The sequence below is a fragment of the Pezoporus flaviventris genome, unplaced genomic scaffold (genome assembly GCF_033815535.1).
Source record: "Pezoporus flaviventris isolate CSIRO_AGI_PZ_B2104156 unplaced genomic scaffold, CSIRO_AGI_Pfla_v1 ptg000040l, whole genome shotgun sequence".
Classification (NCBI taxonomy): Eukaryota; Metazoa; Chordata; class Aves; order Psittaciformes; family Psittacidae; genus Pezoporus; species Pezoporus flaviventris.
The window spans coordinates 3,735,302-3,760,053 of NW_026892588.1; the positions used below are offsets into that span (position 1 = coordinate 3,735,302).

The 24,752-nt window shown below is 40.4% G+C and overlaps 1 protein-coding gene across 3 annotated transcripts in view; it reads right to left on the reverse strand.

Annotated features, from left to right (window-relative positions):
- The window catches only part of SPSB4 (splA/ryanodine receptor domain and SOCS box containing 4), a 128,670-nt gene that overhangs the window by 40,891 nt on the left and 63,027 nt on the right, over window positions 1-24,752 (reverse strand). For all 3 annotated transcript variants that reach the window (XM_061465456.1, XM_061465457.1, XM_061465455.1), the window contains one exon: window positions 21,022-21,878. In XM_061465456.1, coding sequence (XP_061321440.1) covers window positions 21,022-21,715 — 694 coding nt within the window. In that variant the 5' untranslated portion in view covers window positions 21,716-21,878. The remainder of the gene's footprint in view (window positions 1-21,021; window positions 21,879-24,752) is intronic.

Here is a 24,752-nt window from a genome sequence, read left to right on the forward strand (position 1 = left end):
CCCAATAAATGGAACACTTGTACCAAAGTAGCTGAATTGTTTTAATTTCAAAACCCCTCAACTAGGGGAATTTACTGCATATCCCCTGATAAAGTGTTCCAAGAGATAATAAATTACACTCACTACTAAAACATGCAACTTCCAGTTCATATTTTCCTTCTAACCAGCAAATCCTTCCAGGCCCTACATAAATTACCTGAAAGAGTTCTTTCTCATCATTTTAATCCTTGAATACAAACTCCTAAACCAAGATGCAGTTCTGGCTGAAGGGGCATTCGTCGAGGAGAAGGGAACCATGCAGGGAAGGGAGCAAGGCAGCTGACAGCTGCAGTAGAGAGCAACCTCATCTCTGACAGACAAAGACAGAAGGTTCTTCCAAACTCTAGAACTTTTGTTTTTTTCATTTATTTCTATCTATGTAGATAGGTAAATGTATATATATAGAGAGAAAAATCTGATAGAGGAGTTGATGCGGAGTTTTCTGAATGACAACTTCAGAAAATTCTTGACATACTAAGAAAACTGGGACTGTTCAGCCTGGAGAAGAGAAGCTGTGTGCAGACCTCAGAGCAGCTTCCAGTATCTGAAGGAGCCCTGTAAGTATGCCAGAGAGGGACTCTTCATCAGGGACTGTAGCAATAAGGCAAGGGGTAATGGGTGGCAAGGGGTTGGAACTGGATGAGCTTTAAGGTCCTCTCCAACCCAAACCAGCCTGCGATTGTAAATATTTCTGAACTTTTCCAGACAAAGCCAAACAAGGCATGTGATTTTAATAAAAATACACACTTCAATAATTTCAGTAAGTTTCAATGAGGATTTATGGTTTGCCAGTTGGTTTATCCATAATTTTAAAATCTAATACTGAGGGCACACATTTAAATTGTAATGGAAAACCATGTGAATTCACCCACGTATTTTTCAGCATTTCCCCTATGGCAAACAATGATCACTAACCTACTGGAACTGTTTGTCAGGGGAGATACGGTAAAATTCCTCTTTAAAAAGTCAAAGAATAGACATTTCTCCCCAGATGCAGTCCATATATTTGTTCTATATTATAATGGCATCCATAGTGCCTGCAGGCAGACCCTGAGCAATTATAGGAATCCCAAGGAAGCCCAACAGCTGAAGAGAGAGATGCAAATCATAAACGCAGAGAAGTACTGGTGTTTAGTTTGGCCTTATCCCAACACAAGCTTTTTAGTTCCAGAAGTGCCAAGCTTTTTTGCTTGCCTTATGAACTTTCTAGGAGCACATGGCCACATTAACTCAACAGTAATCGCAGCTACCTCAAGCAAAACAGGCAGAACCATTTTCTCCACAAGTTTCTTTGTAATAAAGTAACATCAAGCAGGAAGTGAAATAATAAGAGTCTGTGTTTCTGATACAGTAGTACTCTAGTTAAAAGATTTTTGTAGTAAAATTCAATAGCAAATAAAAGTTTGCACTAAGGGTGTATGCAACAAATGTTTCCAAAATAAAGTACACGAATGCACACCAACAAAAATAAGCATCTGATAAAACAAACTCTTCTACAAAAGCATCTTATGTCCATTTTCTGTGTTTCTTACAGGACTTATTTTTAATCATGCTGCTCTCTATTTGAATGGGAGGCAACCCCAATAGGAAGGTCAAATAATTCTCTTAATGAAATCACATTTAAGAAGCCTACCCCCAAAATCATCGTATACCCAAAAATTTACCCAAAATTTATCTATGTTACTCTCTTCTCTTTTCAGTCCAGGATTCAGTCCTCTCTCCCCAGTCCAGGATTCATTACAGTTTTAATAACATACTATACAATACACTATCCAGATAGTTTAGAACAAGACCGTTATATATAAAATCATAGAACAGTTAGGGTTGGAAAGGACCTTAAGATCATCTAGTTCCAGCCCCCCTGCCATGGGCGGGGACACCTCACACTAAACCATCTCACCCAAGGCTTATCCAACCTGGCCTTGACCACCATGAGGGATGGAGCACTCACAACTTCCCTGGGCAACCCATTCCAGTGCCTCACTACCCTTGCAGTAAAGAACTTCTCCCTTATATCTAATATAAGGCAATATATATATCCAATATAAGGCAAAGGATTAGGCTGTGCGATTTTACATATCCTTCCCCCTTGAAGCTTAACTCAATAGGCTCAACACAGCATCAGTAACTAAACTTAGCTGCTATGCCCCGTAAGCAATCTAGTCATGTATCAAATGTCACTGGACAACACTGACCCACTAAGTCTCTTATCTTGTGATTGCAGTCAAAGTTTGCTTACTTTCAGTACTTTAATTTTCCCAAGAGAAAGCAAATTCTATGCTTCTGAAGGATCAAAAAGCCAAACTATGGCTAGAACACTAAACCTGACCACAAGGTACACGTAGCACAGACAGGGCAAAGAGAGGGGAAAAAGAGGACCACCACCACTTTCTTCAAATGCACCCCTCTTTGGCTTATCAATCAAGACTACTAAAGACGATTACCAAGACAACTGACAATAAACCTAAAACTCACCATTAACAGGAAAACAAAATTTTCCATGGCCAAGTCCTTTGTCTGATGTGCACAACGTCATCAATTCCTTTTGTATTTTTGGCACTTTAGTGGGACCCTAATACCAGGGGAGAACATGAAGCGTGTCAAAGCCCTAGCATCACCACAGCACTGTTACTTTACAGTTTTTGAAGAGGTTCATTTCCTTCAATAAATCAGCATCAGGGAGTATATAGGGAGGAATGCACAGACCAAACCATCAAGGTAAACCCCACAGTTAAAGTAACAGTTGGAAGAAAAAAGAGAGCATTTAAGAGACAAAAAAATAATAAACTAGAAAATATACAGAGTTCAGGTAACTCCTCCAGAGGAACACATTCTTAGCTCCAAAATAAACTCTTAACTTCAGCATTAAGATCTAACTGAAGAGTGGAAAAGTCAGAAGGGTGTATTAGATAGCAAGTAGAACTTGTCTTGACATAAAATACCAGCATCTGAGAGGGCTGGACCACTGCATTTCCACCTCAAAGTGGAAACCTTTGAAGTGAAAGTGAACAGAGCACTGAACTGCATTGAACTGGGGAGGGGGAGATGGAGGATGAGAGAGAATTAAAAGTACAGACTTCTGCTATGGTTTTTAACCATCACACAGAAGTTACCACATGTTTTCCTGCTCAGTGAATTAAAAGCCAGTTTGATTTGATTTTTTTTTTCCCTTGGTTCATTTAAGAACTTACCACCAGGTACCAACAACAAAACAGCACTGGCTTGCTTATTCTCTCACACAAAATTAAAAATTATCAACACCCTTACGGCATTCAATTTTCCTCTGACCTTGGGCCCACTGCAGGAGAGGATCTGGTTCTAGACCATCTTAAAAACATGAACGTGCACAAGCGCATGGGATCTGATGAAATCCATCCGCGGGTTCTGACGGAGTTGGCAAGTGAAGTTGCGAAGCCACTGGCCATCATATTTGAGAAATCATGGCAGTCAGGTGAAGTTCCCAACGACTGGAAAAAGGGAAATACAACCCCCATTTTCAAGAAGGGGAAAATGGATGAGCCGGGGAATTACAGACCAGTCAGTCTCACCTCTGTGGCTGGCAAAATCTTGGAGCAGGTTCTCCTGAAAGGCATGCTAAGGCACATGAAAATCAACAAGGTGCTTGGTGACAGCCAGCATAGCTTCACTAAGGGGAAATCCTGCCTGACCAATTTGGTGGCCTTCTATGATGGGGCTACAGAACTGATAGACAGGGGTAGAGCAGCTGATGTCATCTACCTGGACTTGTGTAAAGCGTTCGACACTGTCCCACACAACATCCTTGTCTCTAAATTGGAGAGACATCAATTTGATGGATGGACCGCTCAGTGGATAAAGAACTGGCTGGATGGCCGCACACAGAGAGTTGTGGTCAATGGCTCAGTGTCTGGCTGGAGACCAGTAATGAGTGGTGTCCCTCAGGGATCGGTATTGGGACCGGTCTTGTTCAACATCTTCATTGCTGACATGGACAGTGGCATTGAGTGCGCCCTCAGCAAGTTTGCCGATGACATCAAGCTGTGTGGTTCGGTTGATACCCTGGAGGGAAGGAATGCCATCCAGAGGGACCTCGACACGCTTGTGAGGCGGGCTGATACCAACCTCATGAAGTTTAACCATGCCAAGTGCAAGGTCCTACACCTGGGTCGGAGAAATCCCAGACACAGCTACAGGTTGGGCAGAGAAGAGATTCAGAGCAGCCCTGTGGAGAAGGACTTGGGGGTGTTGGTTGATGAGAAAATTAACATGAGCTGGCTTCAGTGTGCGCCTGCAGCCCAGAAAGCCAACCGTATCCTGGGCTGCATCAAAAGGAGCGTGACCAGCAGGTTGAAGGAGGTGATTCTGCTCTTGTGAAACCTCACCTGGAGTATTGTGTGCAGTTCTGGTGTCCTCAACATAAAAAGGACATGGAACTGTTGGAACAAGTCCAGAGAAGGGCCACAAGGATGATCAGGGGACTGGAGCACCTCCCCTATGAAGAGAGGCTGAGAAAGTTGGGGCTGTTCAGCCTGGAAAAGAGAAGGCTGCATGGAGACCTCATAGCAGCCTTCCAGTATCTGAAGGGGGCTATAGGGCAGCTGGGGAGGGACTCATCATTAGGGACTGTAGTGACAAGACAAGGGGTAACGGGTTAAAACTTAAACAAGGGAAGTTTAGATTGGATATAAGGAGGAAATTCTTTCCTGTTAGGGTGGTGAGGTACTGGAATGGGTTGCCCAGGGAGGTTGTGAATGCTCCATCCCTGGCAGTGTTCAAGGCCAGGTTGAATGAAGCCTTAGGTGAGATGGTTTAGTGTGAGGGGTCCATGCCCATGGCAGGGGGTTTGGAACTAGATGATCTTAAGGTCCTTTCCAATCCTAACTATTCTATGATCAATTCCTTTCTTTTGTTTTTTAATAGGTCAGTGTCTGACCTTCCCAACACTCTCCAGTGCAACTCTGTGATAACAAGCCCAAGATTTTTGCTGAAAACACAAGCTTATTGGACATCTGGTGCCTCTAAAGGATTAAACATGGCAGAAACAAGGCAGGGGTGATAGTTGTGTCATTCTGGACTGGGAGAAGACTTGGTTACCTAAAAAAGACCTTGCCAAGTTGGGCAGTTTGGGATTTTAAGCTGCAATTCCAGAAATAATGAGAAAGTGACTTTCTTTACTGCACTGGATCAATGCATGTCAAATACATTAAGGCTGCTGGCAGATAAGTCAATCTGCAAATGAACTACTCCAGGGTTGTTCAAATGATTAGAGGAGTCTATAACCTAGTTTTCTTAAAACTCGTTGTATTTTTTAATAAACTACTCAGGCTTAAAAATAGGCAAGGTAACAATGAATGCATTTTTCTTCTTGCAATGCATCTTTTTTACATAGGAAAGTACTGCTAACAGACAGCTTCACGTGGACACTACTTCAGTGACGCGTTAGTGATGTCTTGGGGAGGTGAAGATTTGCAATAAAGAGAGTGTTGTACCAACTCCACCGACTGCCAGAAAGGTATCCTGATGCTTTATTCCCTGCCTTCAGATTCAGTAGCAATTCTGTTCCCTAACTAGCCTACTGAGACCAAACTTGCACCAACACTTATAGTAACAGCATGCAACAACATGAGGCAGCTTTTGTCCCATGCTGCATAATGCTTTAAGGATATAATATAGAGCATCTATTGCCAAATGTGAGCAGAAACAAGACAGAGGAGGCTAGTGTCAATCACCAAATATTCAGGCTATAAATACATGATCTTTAAAAGAAATCGATCCACACAAATATAGTGGAAGTAAACCATAAAGGTTGAATTTGTCATGTACTCACACAAAACTCCCTTAAAGTGAACCATTTTTCAAGGTACATACCAGCAATTTTAGCAATATCAGGTTTTACCCGTTTTCTGGGCAGAAATCCTATTTCAGACATTCTAACAGTTACTTGATCAGTGCCACCCTGCTAACATAACTGCTAACATTAGATGTGCCTAATGAAGCTGATACAGAATTAGCCAGGAGGCAGCATTTGCTCCGCTTGCTATCCTGAAGCACTGGTGATGGGTTAAACAGCTGAATTTTTAGATTAGACTCAATAATGTGCTTCATTTAAATACAGTATTTTCCTGCTTCACAAATTGGGCTGCACCTGCTTTCAAGAGAAAGAGAAGGCTGCTTTTCTTAGCAGGGAAAGATTTATATTTACAATGTGCTTCTGATGACCAGTTCTGAATGAACGATCAGTGAGTGGGTGTAAGGATACCAGCAAACAACATGTATAGCCTCCTTTTAGGCTTAAAGGTTACCTAAATATGGACAGATGCCCACATTCAGCTCAAGAAAAAAAGGTGGAATTAACTCCACTATCGAGCAACAGCAGGAGTTTTGCCATGGTCTAATCTTTATTGAGAGTAGTTTTTAGGCTTACCTATAATAATCTATTTTAAGCTGTTTCCATCTTAAGTTGTTGAAAATATTTTATAAACTGTGTCTGACAAAAACTTGTTTTTAGTCTCCTGGAACTATTTTAAGCATTTAGCTGGTAATGGAAAACACATGTGAGAAACAGAATATCAAATAATTCTAACAGTAGTATTTCCATACTTTATTTTAATCTTATTCATAGAGGCGAAGTGGAAATAAAAATCACCTTATATGACAAAAAAAGCAGTGCTGTAACCCCTGCTGCAACTCATATAACATCTTCAGTGCTCTTTAAAATTACTTGACATTTTACTAAAAAATCAAGTTATGCTCTTCCTCCTATCATAGATGATTTTCCTTCTATCATAGATCATTATAAATTGAGCCACAAATTTTGTTACCTTTCAGCATTTTAGTTTTAATACACATACAGCTTAACCTTGTATTTGTTCTAACCTACAAGGAAGCATTGTATGAAATTTCAACTTTTGTTTACGAGCAGATAATGCAATTATGTTTTCCATTTTCATAGAATCATAGAATCATAGAATAGTTAGGGTTGGAAAGGACCTTAAAATCATCTAGTTCCAACCCCCTGCCATGGGCAGGGACACCTTACGCTAAATCATATCACCCAAGGCCTCGTCCAACCTGGTCTTGAACACTGCCAGGGATGGAGCATTCACTTTCTGACACTTCTGGTGCTGAAGGATGTAACCGGATTGCCACACTCAGTATCAGCTGATCCTTTACATTTCATCCCATCCTCAAACCCATTTATAGCTTTGATTCCCACATAATCTCACCGCAATGATTCACAGGTCTGATTTTTTTTAAAGGTATGGGTTTTATTTTTAAATAAGGCACCTGATGTTTCCCTGGAACACCTCACCCATCAGGTTTTGACAGAACACCTTCCACAGTCACTTTTTCCTGTGCCATTTATGGATGTATAGACATTTCTTTTAGTATTTTCTGCAGTTGTTTCTCGTTCAGGCTGAAGAGTTAAGCCAAAATAAACCAAAGGAGGCGGTTTGTCACATAACACCTATGTAAGCTGCCACAACATGCTCCGGATGCAAAAAGCTTACATAGCTCCAGAAAAGGAGACTAGAGTTTAGGAAACTAACCATTAAAGGTTACTAAACACATACGCATCTGACTAAGTCACTGAAATGCAGATGATTAGAGACTAAGGGATTGCCTAGATGAAATAAGCTCCCAGGAATCAGGGAAAGAATAGGGATCACCCTATAAGCTTACCCAGTTCTCATACTCTCCCTTATTAAAGGCTGGTTACGAAGTTAGGTAGATCCAAGTTTATTTATTCTTCCATTAGTGCAGAAACCATGCTTTCCTTCTTATTCAGCCTATTAAGTTTTAGTATTTATGTAGTTTAGTATTTACTTATTTTTACAGCTGGGGAGGAGGGGTAAAGGAGGGCAGATACGGACAAGAGCACACAGTACTCAAGATACAAGCTGGTCACAATAACATAACCAGGTTTCTAATAGGAAAAGCCCAAATTCTTCTTACATTTTTAATTTCATCTTTACCTGAACACACTACCTCCAGCCTGGACCAAAGAGAAGCAAAAACTCAATGAGTTCCCCCCTCTGTAACAGAATCTATTGTATATAATGTTGACTAGGGAATTGAAAACATACTTGGTTTATCAACTGGAACACCTAGATAAATTGAAAAGCACTGCAGAAGTAGGTCTGAGGCCTCAACATGAAAATTTCTGTAGTCTGAGCATAAAAATGCCAGTTGAAGTGCTGCAGAGTCACCATTCCAGTGGTGGAAACTCTAGTTTCATACATTTATTAAGAAGGGACTGAACTCAAATTGCAGTGGTGAAAAGACACCATTAAAATCCCTCTATATGAAGCACTCATCAAAACCACCACTGCAAAATCCCCAAACACATGCAACTGTAAGGGACATCCAGGAAAATGCCCATAGGGCCACTACACTTAATGACTACTACCATCTAATGTACTTGAGGGCACATATCTTTGTCAGCCTAATTAAAACCAGAAATCATTTACTGCTCACTGTTTTTCCTGTGAGGCAGGAAACTACCAGAGACTGATGGCAGGAGAAGTGCCCCAGAGGCCATTGAATTCCTACTACAATTCCCTAACAAAAAGAGGCAGTAACACCTTCAGAGACTGCTGCCTGCATCACACAATTGTGTTTAATGAAGCAGTTGGCTTCTCTTTTCCAAAAACAGCTACGAGAATTTCAAGATAGGCCTTAAAATGGGTAACAATGAAATACATGTATTAATTCATCTTGGATGGCCCATATGGTTACTTCAACTCTGTCTACAGAAGCTTATTTGTAAAGTTATAATGCAGTCATATATGGAAATCATGTAAAAAACAGGTAAAGATCTGGAAATATTACAGATCTAATCCTGTTTAATCCAGAGCATTTTGCTCTTTAAAAGTTTAATGTAATACCGGACATCAGCCCTTATGTGACATAGGCTCTATTTGCTTACCAATTTATTGCCCTCCAGGTGAAGCAGAGAAGCTAGCTGCCAAACCTAGTCAAAAAGCCCATAAAGGGCTCTGTGACTGACACCAACGCTGACATAGAAACAGAAGCAAAATAGGCCCTTCCCAGCATAAGCAGCAAGAAGGTCCAGAAGGGTATTCAGTCAGTGCCTCCCTCACCTACCCCAGCTGAAAATCCATCCCTTTGGTGGCTTCTTACTCTGCAAGGTTAAGGTTAAAGGACTGCTTGACAACTGAATCAGTTTTATTGTGATTTTCTACATAAAGCAAAACTAATGACTTCTTGGCCAAAGAAAATACTTCTTAAAAAAAAACACTAAACTTTTAGTTTATTCAGGGGATTAACTCAAACTGAAGGTGTTCAAGACACATCTGGACAGCTTTGCGCAACTGCATTTTTGTGACTCATTCACTTGGCTTGCCCCAATTTCTTCAAAAGTTATTTTTCACTTTTCACCTCAAAAGAGTACTTTTATATACTGCTTCTGTAAAATGACTGGTAGAATCGGCTGAACAGAGCCCATTTTTCAAATCTATAGGAACAGAGACAGTATCATTCGCAGATTAAAGTAAGAGAAAAAAAATGAGTAAAAGATGGCTTATAGCAATCTGCTCAGAAAAGGACAACACAGCATTCTTCTTCCTTACCTCCTGAAAAAACACAATATTTTGTAATACTCACTGCAGAGAAACTAGAGACACAGCATTATCACACCTGCTCGCAAACAGGAGACATTCCTCCATCACCAGCTAAATCAACAGATAAGTCTTTTCTGCACAAGGAGATACCGTTTACTGTGAGGCTGTGGGTTTCAGACAAGCACACAGCATTACCCAACTCCACAGAACATCTGAACACTGGCATCGGGTAATGGATTTACCATCTGCCTTTTGGGCTCAAAATCTTAATCCTAAGAGCTTGAAAAACAAGGATTTTTTTTTACACTTCATGTGTGCTCTCATTTTGGTTACATGAAGGGGGGGGGTGGTGGTGGTGTTTCTTAGTACTGAGCAACTTTCCAAGTTTAGAGAGCTTTTGATTACCATTTTCATCTGCTCTAAGAGCAGGTCAGTTCCTATCAAACCTACTCTCATCTATTACTTAAAATACTAACCATGTAAAGTCAGCCAAAAGCTCTACTTCAAAAGCCAAATCTCTTTCAAACATTAACACTGCAAAGGCAATTGTGCACTGGGGAGAGAATGTACCTAGAAGACATTAAAATTAATGAGGTTTGGATCTGCAGCTTATCATGTTTATAAAAGGGCAACCAACAGGGGAAAACCAGCAAATAACAACATTGTTATCAGAAGTCAATGATGTAAAACCAAACAAGTGTACAAAATGTTAATTCAACTCCTTCTTGCCTAAGGATTATTAGCATGCTTTTTCTACTTTCATATAGTAGTCATCATCTACCTGCAAAGAACTTTAGCTTCATGCCATTACCAAGAATCCTTAAAATCAGAATTCTATCTATGGGTCAGTTAGGATCTGTGAAAATGTACATGCATAAATATCGCTTAATGGTAAAGCTAATACAGAGTTCTGAATATTTACATTTGCAAGGAAGTTGTCCTTTACAAAGTATACAAAGGACAACTGACATCCTTGCCAGACACAGTGTTTTGTTATTGTCTACCTAGGAAAGCAAATCTCTTCCTTATTTAATGTAACATGCTTACTGTAACTGTTTATTAATATGTCTTATAAATTAAACAGGTACTACTTAAAGTGAATTTCTGTTAAACCAAAATGACACAAATTCAGAATAATGGGGAATAAGTGATCTAGTGTACTATGGCAAAAGTGATTTTTAGGTTTTATGTTTATTTGTGTTTCACACACTTGTATTATAAGGAATTTTGCATGAACACAGGAATCTGGAGAACAGAAAGCAGACAGTGGTTACAGTCAACTATTCTGATGGGAAATTACTTGGAGCTCTGAGAATTGCTGACCAGCACATTCAAGGGGGTTGCTGGAGAACCTATTGGTCACAACAACATCATGTCATGGCTATTCTTGCTCTGCAAGTAGCACTATACACAAAATGATGGGCTACTTCCACAACACTCTATTCCCCAATGGAAAATCTCTAGCAACAACAGCAAAACATGGCAGGGAAGGCCCCTCTGAGCAGACAGACACCCACCTCACACCACCATGCCAAAAAGGCACACTTTTGGAAACAGTCTATCTCTAGCCAACTTCTGCTGCAACTCCCTCTCAGCAGAGCTTTCCCTCATGAGCTATTCATGTGTGCACCACTTCATATACACCCCTAAACAAGTAGCTTCTCACATCCAGTGCCTCAGGTCCACACCAGAGCCTAGACATCCAGAGCAGCAGTACAGGGGTAAGGAACACCAGTATAGAACTTCTGCTGCTCCACAGCCAGAGAAGCTGCTGAAGGCATCAAAGTCCAAACCGCCATTTTCCTTTGTTCCGTCCCCACTCTGTTTTAAAGACAAACTTACTTTCATTAATATCTTAATATTATAGCTTATATAAGAATTATGTATTAAAGGCACTTGAAAAAATGGGCCAGAGGAAGCCTGGAAGTTCCTCTGCATAAGTGATTTGGGAAGCTGCTGTTTGCGTACAAATGCTAGCATTGTTCATGCTGCAAGTTTTATCAGTTTCACTTCAAAAATGTTGTCCAGGATGATAATAAAAGCTCTAACTCCAGTATTTCAAGCACATCAAGTTACATGCTGGACTTTGAAAACATGTGCCTCACAGATGATTTAGCTTCTGCTTTATTCTTGGCCAATGAAATTAATAGAATACCCTGAACTTCCTTCCGGTGATCAGTTATACCTGGAAGTTAATAAAATACTTTCAGAGAATACTAGATCTGGTATATGAAGAATATTCTGTCAAAATCTCAGCATCTTTCCTTTTTCAACCCTCTTACTGGATTTCTCTGCCTCCTCTCTTCCTCTTGAATGCTAGCACCTTCTTTACATTTGTTCTTTCAAATATATCTTCCTATATCTTGCTGGCATTTCTCACTTTACCTCTTGCTTCTCCTCCTCCCTTGACACGTATTTCATTCTGTTGCCTGTGGGTCATCTGCTTCTCATGATATTGTTCATTCTTTGCACACCACAGCCCTTTTTCCTATGGCTTGTCCACACAACTTTAACATTTAAATCTCATTCTAAACGAAAACTAGATTACAAGTAAAGCTTGTGTGTTAGCATTAGTTACCCTCTCAAAACAGAAAAATACCACTGAGGCTGGTTTCTTAACATCAGACCAATGCAATTATGTTCCCTGAGGTCTCCATGCTCCAGGTGAAGCTCTCCTCCTTTCCCAGATGTGTCATGAACAAATTACTTAGAAGCACAAAAGGATTGGCTGTAACCAAACCCTAAGGTACACTTAATGGACTGCAGATTTTGCAGGATGTTTAAAGTTTCCCCTCTGATCTCTCTCTGAACTTTGACCTTCATTTGTTTATACAGGCAGAGGCCAATAGGTCATACCACTAAAATCAGCAAGTTGTTTACACATATGGCAAGCATGCATGGAGTGGTAATGTAGTCATGGCTACAACCATGCGCAGCACATTAAAGCAATTGCTTCTAGTTAAAATAACAAAGGCACAGTGAGGCCACATACATGATGAGGAGACCTTCCAGTGCAATGAAACTCAGTATGAACCAAGAAACTAATTGGCATTTCTTCAGAAGCCGATGCACACATTCTAGTCCAGCCCAACCCAGGTCACTCACTGTAACAGAGCTAGCTTCATAAGAAGCGGCAGCCTTTGATGCCATCGATGCCAAAACTTTACAAGTTTTTAAGCACGAATGCTGATGAAGCACTGTGGCAGTTAATAATGCTAGGAGTATAAAAGTTTACAAAGGAAGTATGGAAGAGAAACTTTCTCTGAAGATACACAACTGCAAGCACACTGCTGGGCTGCCTTTGTTTGGGCAACAGGCTCTGATCTGGTGCCCATGGCTGGATGATGCATTTCACCAGAGGCAATTTACTGGGGAGAAGTTCTTCATTCAGGGAGAAGATTATTTTCACAATACTTATGCCAGCTTTAAAATTAAGGCTTGTTATTTAAAAAAAAAAAAACACAAACATTAAGTGCTTAAAAAAAACCCTAATTCCTAAGCCTTGAAAAATTATTTTAACCTTTATAGAGAATTCATTTTTTAAAATCCTCTCCAAACAGCTTACTTCAATTAATGTGAATTATTCGGAAACAAAGCATTTGCAGAATGGGGTACTAATATAACCCTACACTTTGTTTTGTTTTGATGGACAGAAGAATGGATTTTTTGAGTGCAACTACAAGCTCTACAGGCTTAAGATTAACGCCAAACAATAAAAGGCAAAGACTACAAGAAATGAGGAAAAGCACCAGGATATAAAAGAAACTAATCAATTTTCTTGGTTAAATATACTGTAGCTGTTAAGCTTGCTGAAACCAGAGAGAAGAGGAAGCAAATTTTTAGCTTCAAGGTGGTGTATGAAGCCTTGGTGGCCTATTCAAGTGGCATACTGAACAGGCGGACGAATATGTGGTATACTCAAGAAGAGTATTATTAAACATTTATAGTGACTTTCTGTTGAAAAGCAGAAGCATGCTGTCTTTAAATTTCAAACCCACACAATACATACAGACATGAATTCCCATTTGCACAAGGATGCAGCATGCTACAGAAATCACTGTCTGCTGGGAGAAAATGCAAGTGTGCATCTCAAACAAAAATGACCTTTTGTTCATGTTACCTACTCCCCTGCTCAAAATGCATTTTGGTTTCATACTGAAGATATGGCAGGTCTGGAAGTTCATCACCATCAGAAAGAAATGTTCACATAAGGCAGGGAGAGACTCTTCTATCATTATCGTTATACAAGTTGGACAGATCTGCAAAATCTGTGTTTTCTTAGGCACGCCCATGGAAAATACAGGTACAGCTTTAACTAACTGATCTGAAGTAAATAACACTGGACGCCTGCCTGCTCTGAACATGCATTACCAACATTCTATCCAATGCTCCTAGTGAATAATCTTCCCACTGCAACAGCCACTAGCACCAATGCTGAAGATGTGCCAACTCCAAACCAGTCATGCAGAATCCTGGTCAATGCACACACAAGCAGCTATATGAAATGCTTGGTTTGTTTCAAATTACCAACAGAAATCCTCTTAGGAGTGTCATTTTATCGGCTGCATTTCACCACCAACTAATACTCTAAAATGTTTTAATAACTGAAAGAATGCTCATAGCTCTTGTACATCAAGTTCAACTGTGCCAGTAACTTCTAAAGTAGTATCTCCCCTGCCTCAACCCCATGTTTTAGCATGGAAGACTGAAATGCCTCATCTTGCACTAGTTCTAGTGTTGGAGGTTTTTCAGCACAAGTCAGGCTTGATAACAGGCCTGAAGACAGATCTGATCATCAGTCCCAGCCCAAAACAGTTTAAAGTAAAAGACTTAAGTTCTCTGTATATACACAAATGAAACAAGACGAGGGGGAGCTTTGATCCAGTCCTGTCCTCACTGGCAGGACTTTCCATTTGTTATCTTCAAAAGGAAACAAAACTGAACCCGAGGACACAAGGACCGTCACACTCTGTCAGGTTTCTTCACTGGCTACCCTGGGAAAACTACAAAAACACAAGAGCTTACAGACACAGAGGACTGGGGAGAAAAGCTTCAAGGGGAAAATGACTGGCAGAAAAGGAATACAAAAGGATGACTTGCAGCAGAACTCACCACCTTTTACCAGAGTGAAACACTACATGGGAGAAAGTGGGACACAGCACAGTTGAAGGCTGCCAAGCTCAGGATTACAGCTGCAAAAAAGCAAATCCCATTCTGCCACTTGCCAGGTTCTGAGTGTTTTGACTTCACAGCCTCAGCATCATTTTAACACAGTGCTACTTCTAGGTCAGTTCTCCCTTCATTTACACAGGGAGGTAGACAGCACCAGCACTACTGTCAGTGAAACCATCTGCAGCTTCTCTGGACATGCTTGTTTTCAGGCACATTGCCTGTCAATTTCCATTAAAATATGGATTTTGCCATAATATGAACACTCATACATAAATGCTCCAGGAAGAGCAGAGTCTTCTCATATTTATCTAAGTGGAGTTTGCTCTGAGCCCAAACTAGGAATTAGGCTGCTATCTCCTTCTCCTAATAGAGAGGATACACTGTTTTTAAGGGAATCAAAAAGAAGCCATCTGCATAAACAGCCTTTTATTAGAGAAGAAACACCCATGGCTAGACACACAAATAAAGTAGTATCTTAAGGAGAAAAGTAACTTACAAGGAAGCTTATATGAAATCACAGTCAAAATGGACATAGCCCATGCATTTTTGGCAACAAAATATCACTGAATAGCGTACTGCAGAAGCACCGTTATTTGCACTGAAACTTGGATTTACATTGTACAATGTCCAACAGCAATAACACAAATGCAAAACCAAACACCCTTTACAAATTCTGAATTCTAATGCAAACCTGTGAGACTCGGTTCACATTGCTGAGCAATTCTGGCATCATAGCTAGAGCAAATTCATAAAAGGATTAAGCCAGGCTATCAAATTTCTATTTTAGAGTGAAAAATTTGATATTCAAAGACTAACTTTAGATAACACCACTCATTTTACCTATTAGAACAAAGATGTAGTCGTTGCTTTTCAAGGTTCTTATGTCTTACAAACAGGATACATAGGAAATCAGTGGAAACATGATCAGAACACAGCAACATATGTTTTTTCCTTAAAACTGTCAGATTTGGCAGTTGCCACAACCTCACTATGAATCAGAGTGGGAAGAAAAAGCATAGGTATAACAGGATGCAAATACACCATAACACAGCTGTGTTCTTAGCCTTAGGAGTTATTGAATTTAAAATAAGAGTACGCCAGCACTTCCTTATGTTTTAGGCCAACAATAACTAGATTCCCTGTTAAATAAACAAACTAGACTGGGTTGTAAGGGGAGGGCAGGGGGAATAAAGCCTGTTATCTATGAAGCTGATGAGTGCCTTAGATTGCCTGAAGAGTCTCTGTTGCTGGAAGTCTTCAGAGATCAAAGTTGTATAAAACAAGACAAGGCTAATCTTACAAGTGTTGGAACTGAAGATCTTTCTAACTACATACTTTCATAAGCAGCTATTTGCTACCAACATGAGGTAATCATATGGTTCTCTGCATGACTACAATTAATTTACACAAATGAAAAAATAGTCAACATTCACCCAAAAAGACATTACAAAGACCATTCACCATTACAGCTAACGTCACACCCTTAAATCTACAATGTTCTTACACTGGAAGAGTAACACTGCACCAAATGTTCTGATGTTTTAAGTAACAGACTGCCCTACCTGAAGTTAGAGATGAGGAGGGCAAGAATTTATTATTACTCAGAGTATGGTAACACCAAAGAGGAGAAACTGAGCTGGGGAAAGGAGCAAAGAAGCAAAAGGGTTGTAGAAAATAAGAGTTCCTGAGGGAGATGTAATGCAGGGGCAAGGAAGGGGCAAGAGGTGGCTGGGGCAAAAAGTCACTTAACCAAGTGGCATATTCTACTGACAATGTGGTAGTTTCAACCTGCTAAGAAAAGGCTGAAAATTAAAGTGTCAACAAATGAAGATTCAAGGACAAGAAATGCACTTAACCCAGGGAAGGGGAGTGCATGTGGAGGAAAGCAAAAAAACCAACCATGAGCTGATTCCTAAAGTAGGAACTGAAAATGCTGCTTCCTGTTAAATTATCTCAAAAGCTAAAGATTCCTTCTTCACAGTCCTAGTTGCTTAATTACTACCGCTTCACCCTCTGATTGCATGTCTATAGGAAAATTCTTCCCAAGGTTTAGCAATACTGGATTTTCAGAATACATTATTCCCATTGCAACCTCCAGAGTAATGTATCGCACAAACAGCATGTAACAAACAGGTTTAGATAAACAAAAAACATACCCATCTAAAAGTTTTCACTGATAACCATTTGGGGGAAAACTCAGAGTCTAATGAGAGATTATGTATTTCTCCTGGCAGTTAACAGTTCTGCAGTTTTGACTTAGATCTCTTAATGGTGAAAAGGCCTCCCAAGGGGAAAAGTCCGTATTTGCTATTAGCATTTGTGGTATGTTAGATATAGAACAATGCAAATAAACTGAAAACCATAGGAAAGAGGAAAGAAGTTGTGCTTAGCTCCGTATCTCTGAAGTTTTTATTTTAGTATAGAAATATCCTTACTTCACAACATTAGATATATGCAACCTAAGGTCTGAAAGTGATTCAAGGGTTAAGCTGCAGTGTTCTACAAGGCTAAGAGCAAAAGCTTTGAGCAAATCCACATCCCAAAACTCCTGCAGCTGTATCAGCAAGCAGAGGGGATGTGCCCTGAGCTCCCTTTCCTCCTTCCCTATATTGTGACACAGAACAAGCCAAAGGCTTCTTCCTGGTGGGCTGCAGATGCAGCGGCAGCCACAGCAACATTATCAAATGTTATGTCTATGGATCACCTATTGATATTATATACAGAACACAGACCATCTGCTTTGCTCTTTCACACTGATTCAGAACAGGGTAGAGCTGGACCTGTAATGTATGCTCATAAAAAGCATTTTGACTTCCAGAAGTCAAATTATTGACTATTCTGTCAGGTACTTTTAAGGATCAATATAAATCACTGCCTTCAACTCACCTACTCAATGACCAAGTTTTCTACCACACACTGTTACATTGTTTTCCCACCCCTTCATTTAAACACACAAATACTGATGTATCAGCCATGATCCGCAATTCTGCAATGTATGTTTATACAAAAGTACTTTGCTATTTCTCTGCTTCAGTCTACAAAATAGTCCTCAGGACTCCTCATCAGACAACAGCTATAGATAGCCCAGCTTTTTTTTAAACATCCACATACCCTGATGAAAAGAGTACCTGAAAAATAACATATACTACATTTGTATTTGGGGGGTTTCATTATTGCAATAGGCAATGGGCAGATGTCTGATGTAAAATTCCGTGCAACAGGCACTGGCCAAATATCAATGTGGTAAATACTGATCGTATTTGATCAAAGAAGTTTGTCCTAGGGAAAAAAAAATCACTGTGCTTCTGATGAGCACTCTCCATCCTGCCCCTCTGCCTTCCCCCACAAGCCATGACAAGTATTTGCAACTCTGAGTCTCTCAAATGTGAGAGAGAATCCATCTTTTGAAAGTCACAGCACATCAGCATGTGATGCTTGAAGTAGCTTCTGAAACAGAATGCTCTGGGTACCACATGCAGCTGGAAGAACTGCGATTGATTTTAATTACAGCATTATTCTAGGCACAATATCCAGAGCCTGGAGGGCATGCAGGTTCTTGATCTTTGACCTGCAGCCTTATCCTTCTATGATTCTGCCATCTATGCAGTAATTAACATACTTCAAAGTCTGCATCATCTCTATACCACTACAACATATGTTTAAGTTCACTGCAGCTGCACAAGCCCATCTTTTGATCCTTTCACTCCTCCATTCCTGCAAGCCTTTTGCTCTTTGCCAGGCAACTGAAATACACAGGCCTTTAAAGTATTTGGAGGTCTCCCATTTAAATAGCAAGTATTGAAAACACTAGAAATCCCTGCGGTCGAGGTCTCCATTTGCCCTGTAAGACACCATATAAACAACCACTGCAAGCTGTGGTATGCATTCTGAGCAGTAACAATCAATCACTAAATAGCAAGTTACAATTCACTGTTTGACAGCACAGTTTCAAGGAAAGCTAGAGTTCCTACCACCGTCAGATCTACTAAAAGCTGCAATCAGCAGCATGAGATACTCCCAGGGAAGGGGATAGGAGGAGAAAAGGAGAATTTGTGAGGTTGAAAAGCAAGCAAACAAGAACAAAACCCACACATACGTATGTTCAGATATATTTAACTGTGAATGTAACATGAGCATCGCAGTCCACAAGATATACTCTGATTTTCACAGGAACAAGCAATTATAAAAACCTGCAATATTAAGTGCTATGAGAGTGCCACAACCAAACCGGCGCTGCTACACAAAAACTGGCTGGATTGAAACCCTTTCAACAGACAAGGCGTTTGCTTTACAGCTCCAGCTAAACAAGCTTCTTTGGTTTCCTGAACGCTGCTTTTGTTGCAGAAAACGCACCAGTGAACATGAGATAACAAATGATGTGATTCCAGGATGTCAAACTGCCCCACGGCAAAGTGGCTTTAAACTTCCTCTTCACATGATCAGATTAACACCCAGGCTTACACAGAAGTTTAGTTTATTAGTTTATTTTTAGCCGTGGGTTCACACTGAAGAAAAATTAATACTTTGACTTTCTCAGGGATAATTTAGGAAACCATCCTGTCTCTTCCAGCAAAATTATCCCATGAGAAACCGGATGGGAATTTCTCTCTCTGCCATCTCACAGACCACAGCTATCCTCCTGTACTTCGCCACTTTTATTTTATATCATTCACATCCTCATCCTGTGTTTTCATCTTTCTAGAGCAGCCCTGTGAAGGTTACAAAAAGTATGCAGAACAATTCCGTGTATGGACGTGGTAGACCAGGCCGTACTTTGCTTAGTCTGACAGATATTCCCAGCATTATGAAACCTGGTTTTGCACAGAAATATTCAGCCTGTAAAAGTATCTCTCCCCCACTCTCCAAAATGAAACTAAACAAAATGCTTTCAGCAAATAGCAAAGTACTTAAGAGTCCTCCCAAACTCCCCCCTACGAAAGCACTCAGGAAGCTGCCATTTAGCATCTGGCTGTAATAACCTGCAGGGCTTCTGTGGATAAAGATTCTTTCCCCCAGTGCTTATTACAGATGTTTATGAAAAAAAAAACAAAAAACAAAAAACATCTTCAACAGGGTCAAATTATTTAATTAGGTTTCTACTTTGCATGTCAGATGTAGCATAATAAGCAGATAATTTCCGACAGAAATAACAGACCACCCAATCCCAATTGGGAAGAATAGTAAATTCCTTTAGAAATCAACCAACTGAAAGGCAGGGGTTGTACACATGCTATTACTCTCTTCTTACAAAACCAAGTTCCATTCATAAAGCCCCAAAACCATAAAAAATTTGTTCAATCATCTATTTTTGTTAAATCTATGTATTTATATTCATGATTCTTCCTATGGTTCAGCTAACATAGTCTTAAAGAACAAAGTTCCCCTTACTGCCTCATTCAGCCTTCCATTCCCCATTCACAGCAGCCGATAAGCCAACTGTAGATGACCAAGCACAACCACATGTCTGCTGCGGTCTGTATGGACCTTGCAGAGCACACGTCTTCCTGAGCAGTAAGAAGAACTGGACAAGACACAGCTCTGCAACTCATTTTCTGGTGGGTTACTATTTCAAGGTCACAACAGCAACACACTGCTCCTTACTACATCACCATTTAATTTCATATTACCCCTTTAGACAAAAACCAGCTAATGCTTACAAAAAACTCTGTATTCCTGGAGAACAAAGTACCTTTGAAAGAACACCTTCTGAAATTAACTAAGGAATTGAGCTATCAAAAACTGCTGAAAGCTGTATTTGACCTGAGCTCCCAGATTCCTGGGGATCCACAGCTGCTTCTGAGGGTCCTGGAAAGGCAGCTATGGAAAGAAAGCCTACTGGCCTGAACTCAAGTATGTTTATGGGAGAGTTCCCACTACTACAGGAAATTTTTACAGAATCCACAAATCCTATTTGAAAGCCACAGATTTAAAACATCCTCCATTAAACAAGAATTTTACTGTTAAACACAGCCAGGAAGTTTCCCCAAGATCTTTTTTTCTCAGCTTGTTCACTTTCTGTGGACACAGATTTCTTGCACTCTGCTTGCCAGAAGGGAAGGCATTTTGATACAATCCAATCATTACAAGACATAACTGATAGTTACTTCTTGTGGCAGTAACTATGGGATGCAATGTACTCACAGCCAACTCCTTCCCCTCCCTGAACACCCTGTTCACAACAAAAGGATAAAGAAAATCCTACACGGGAAAAGTTGTTAGTGTAATGAAGAAACATGGTAACACTTACGGTCAAGTCCATTGATGTATCTCATTGTAATTTCACAGTGCCCCCAGACTGCACTGACTATGGGATAAAGTTTTTTCCCTTTTAGTCCCCTGAAGGCCACTCCAAGATACTGTCCATCTACCATGAAGCTAAGCGTCCCTTCATCCATATCCAAAACCACCAGTAAGGAGTCTGGGAGTACAAAAGACTCATCTGGTTCCAAAAAGACAGGATACGTGACCCCAGGCTGGTTTTTACAGTTATGGTAGAGTTTGTTGCGTCCCAGATCCCAGCCCCACGACTCACTATTGCTACCAACCAACGACGTGTATCCCACCGAGTGCAGTGGAGCTTCAGCTGTGGAGACCCCTACCACAGCATGAGTTCCCCGCTGCCTCGTGGGCCAGTGGATCTGCCAGACGTGGAGGCCTCTCGTGTAGCCGACCTTGCCCCGGATGCAATCTGTACTTTGGGCAACGGGGTGTCTGTGAAAGGTCAGTTTATCATCTTCCTTTACAAATATATTTAAGGAGCGATCTTCATTGTTCCAAGCATGTTTATACTGGACCTCCAGCTTGGCAGGGGGCATATCCAACAGCATGTCCAGGCGCGCTGGCTTGCAGAAATCCGGGCCTCTCAGCTCTCGCTTAACAGGTCTATAAGGGGGCTCCCTCACATCCACAGACTTTATGCTCCCTGAGATTTTCTGGCCCATTGCTTGGCTGCAGCTTTACAAAGGAGAAAGAAAAGTTGACTTTGGCCCAGTGTTACCTCATGAAAGCACTTTAACACCGCATCAGTGACCTGACAAGCTGACTGGATTTACTTCTCCTGCTCACAGCTCTTCAGCAGCAATGTTATCAGAGAAGAAAATGCTCCTGAAAGAAAGCAGAAAGTTTCCAGTTAGTTTAAGAAAGCCAACAGAAAACTCTATTTTTAAAGAACTTTGTTTCATACCTAGCAGTTATTATAAACACCAAAGCTGACAATTCACCACTTTTTGTTCCATATCCTACAGCACTAACCAGCCTGCCAGCAGGACACTGAACCCACCATCATTCAGAGAGCAGACAGTCATTTCCTCCTATTCATAATAGGATGCAGACATTCCCCAGCTTCTGCCCTTCCACCTATTTTGTCTGGCCAAGTTCACAGCGATCCTGAAGAAGGCGTATGCTATTCCCCAGCAACAGTGATAAACTTGCAGTTTCACTTTCACTTCTGCTTTTGTTTCATGGCCTTAGAAATAGGCACTATGTGAGAATCTCCTTTTATTTCCAGCTGTTCTCTGCTCTGGGCCCTGGCAAAAAAGGGCTTCAGCTTCTGTGCCATTATTCAAACAACTGCAGCCAACAGCAAATGGCTGAAAACTTTAAGTGTTTTAACATATTCTGTACTTGAATTAAAAAATTCATTAAGCTTTAGATATTTTATAAAGTAGCTAACAAAAAGATAAAAATAATTTTAAAAAAAGAAAAAAAAAGAGGGAATGAGGGAAGAGGAGCCATGGAAGGAAGAAAGAAGGATGGCAGTTCCAGTTGTTTGGCAGACTTTTCTAATGGGCAGCTACTACAACTGGTTAAGTTCCTCAGGCTACTGGACAGCAGGCTAATCCACATTTCAGTATACAACTGATGAGAAGGTCAGTAAGACACATTTAAAGGGAATACATGATTTTGAAATTTATTATTTCTGTGCTTTCACAGACAAACTAGATTCATTCATATTTTAGAGCTTGGGTAGAGTGTAAAGGAAGACAAGAACCTCTCAAAGTACTAAAGGAGTAAAAATGAAGTCAAAGTCCTATAAACTCAAGTAGACGACTGACATGGGATCACTGAGAGTATCTGCGCCAGCAGACATACCTCTGCCTTCTAGAAAAAGAAGTGCCAAGTCTGGGGATACTTGAATATATCAGAGTAAAACCACTCTGTGATGAAGTGTTTCAAGCAGCAGCAAAAATCATCACACTTTCAAAAGCGTGAGGAACATAGGTAACAACTCCTTCACAGAGCATCGAACAGCACACAGGGACATAGCTGTCTTGCAACAAAGAGACTTTAAAGTTCCAAGTTCCTGTTCTGCCTTTTTAAGAACTCTTACCCCAGATACACTCTCCCATTGCAAAGATCATTTATGAAAGCTGATGAGTAAGAAACATGCACTCACAATGGAAGGAAATAAAAAGGGAAGTCTGGAAAAAGAACATCTGTAAAATTTACCATCCACAACATGTTCTAGAAGCAAATTAGATCCTTGTATTATTAACAATGGCCAATACCATGTGAAGTGTTTTCTGGATGTATTAAATACAGAATGAAAGAACACCTCTGTTATGTGACAGTTTTCCTTCCAAAAGACAAAAGTCAAAAGTTGATTTTCAAATCCATGTGATGATTAAGTTATCGGTGCCTTGGTCCCATATGGGTACATGCACACACCTCAGTATCAAACAACCCCCTCTGCACTTGGGTTTAACCTTCAAAAATCAGAATTAAACATAAGCCCCCACAGCCCCTTTTATCACTCTGGCATGAGGATTCAGAACAATTCACAGGAGCTCTCCACGTGCAATCAGCTCAAACAGTCCCCATTTCCTTCTTTCCAAACCATGTAAAAGGAATCCAAAAGTTTAAACAGTAATTACATTTAAGCTGATGCCATTTCCACTATTGCAGAAGCACTCACAGGTTGTTTCAAAGATGTAATGACAACTCTAGCCCACCAAAGCAATTTCAATACTTTATTCTAACCATGGGGGAAATGAAATAGCAATATGCACACAGGGAAACAACAGGGAGTAAATGTCATCAGGTAAGCAAGCTTTCCTGGATGACACATGCTCAGGGATTGGGTAGCTCCTTTTAAAAAGGTGCTTGATTATTTGCACTTTAAAGAAGGGTATGAAAAGGGGGAATTTGAGATGTTCAAAGGGAACCTCAGTGATTTCTGTATGAGATTTAGCTCTACATGTCTTGGAAAATTTCCTCATTAAAACATAAGACAATTGCCCCATTCCTGTCAGAGTACTGAGGGGAGATGGCCAGGGAAGTCCTCAGTGCATCTTCCTGCATCATTTCCTGATCACATGAAAAAATAAACTTGGCACAAATATTTACCTGGCAAATCACCAGGAGATTATAAACACTGCAGTGACTCCCTTGGCAACCCACAGACATTCTTCCTAATGTACCCCAAATCGTGGCATAAACGCATTGGTAGCAGATGGATTAGTAACTGAGAGGAGTAAAATGCATCATTGTAACTATCATGATACATGTACAACTGTACCTTTACTCTGGGATGTGTTCAGTAGCCACTTAGGTTTGAAACTCTGTATCACAGGATTAGATCATTTTTCATACTCTGACATTACCACAAAGTCACATATCATGAAATATTTGGCCAAATAGCTCTGAATGGACATAGGACCAAACAACAGTGTCAAAGTTCTACACTTACTGATGCATTTGAGACGTGGCAGTTCCTAAGCAACGTGTTGGTTCAAAAGGTACCTTTCATCAAGTACTTTCTCCCACCCATCATATTGCACTCTCTTATATCCTAGCTCTGTGTAGCTGGTAGTTGTTAGCTTCTACGTATAGTCATGCTGATCTCATTCAAGTATAAGTGGACTTAAACCAGTAAATGAAAAAAGGAAGTCAGCATTTAACCATTTGTACCAGTACAGCAATAAAGGTGTAACCCTGCACTGGCTGTGGTCTAACAGCTCTGACTGCTGGTGCTTCATA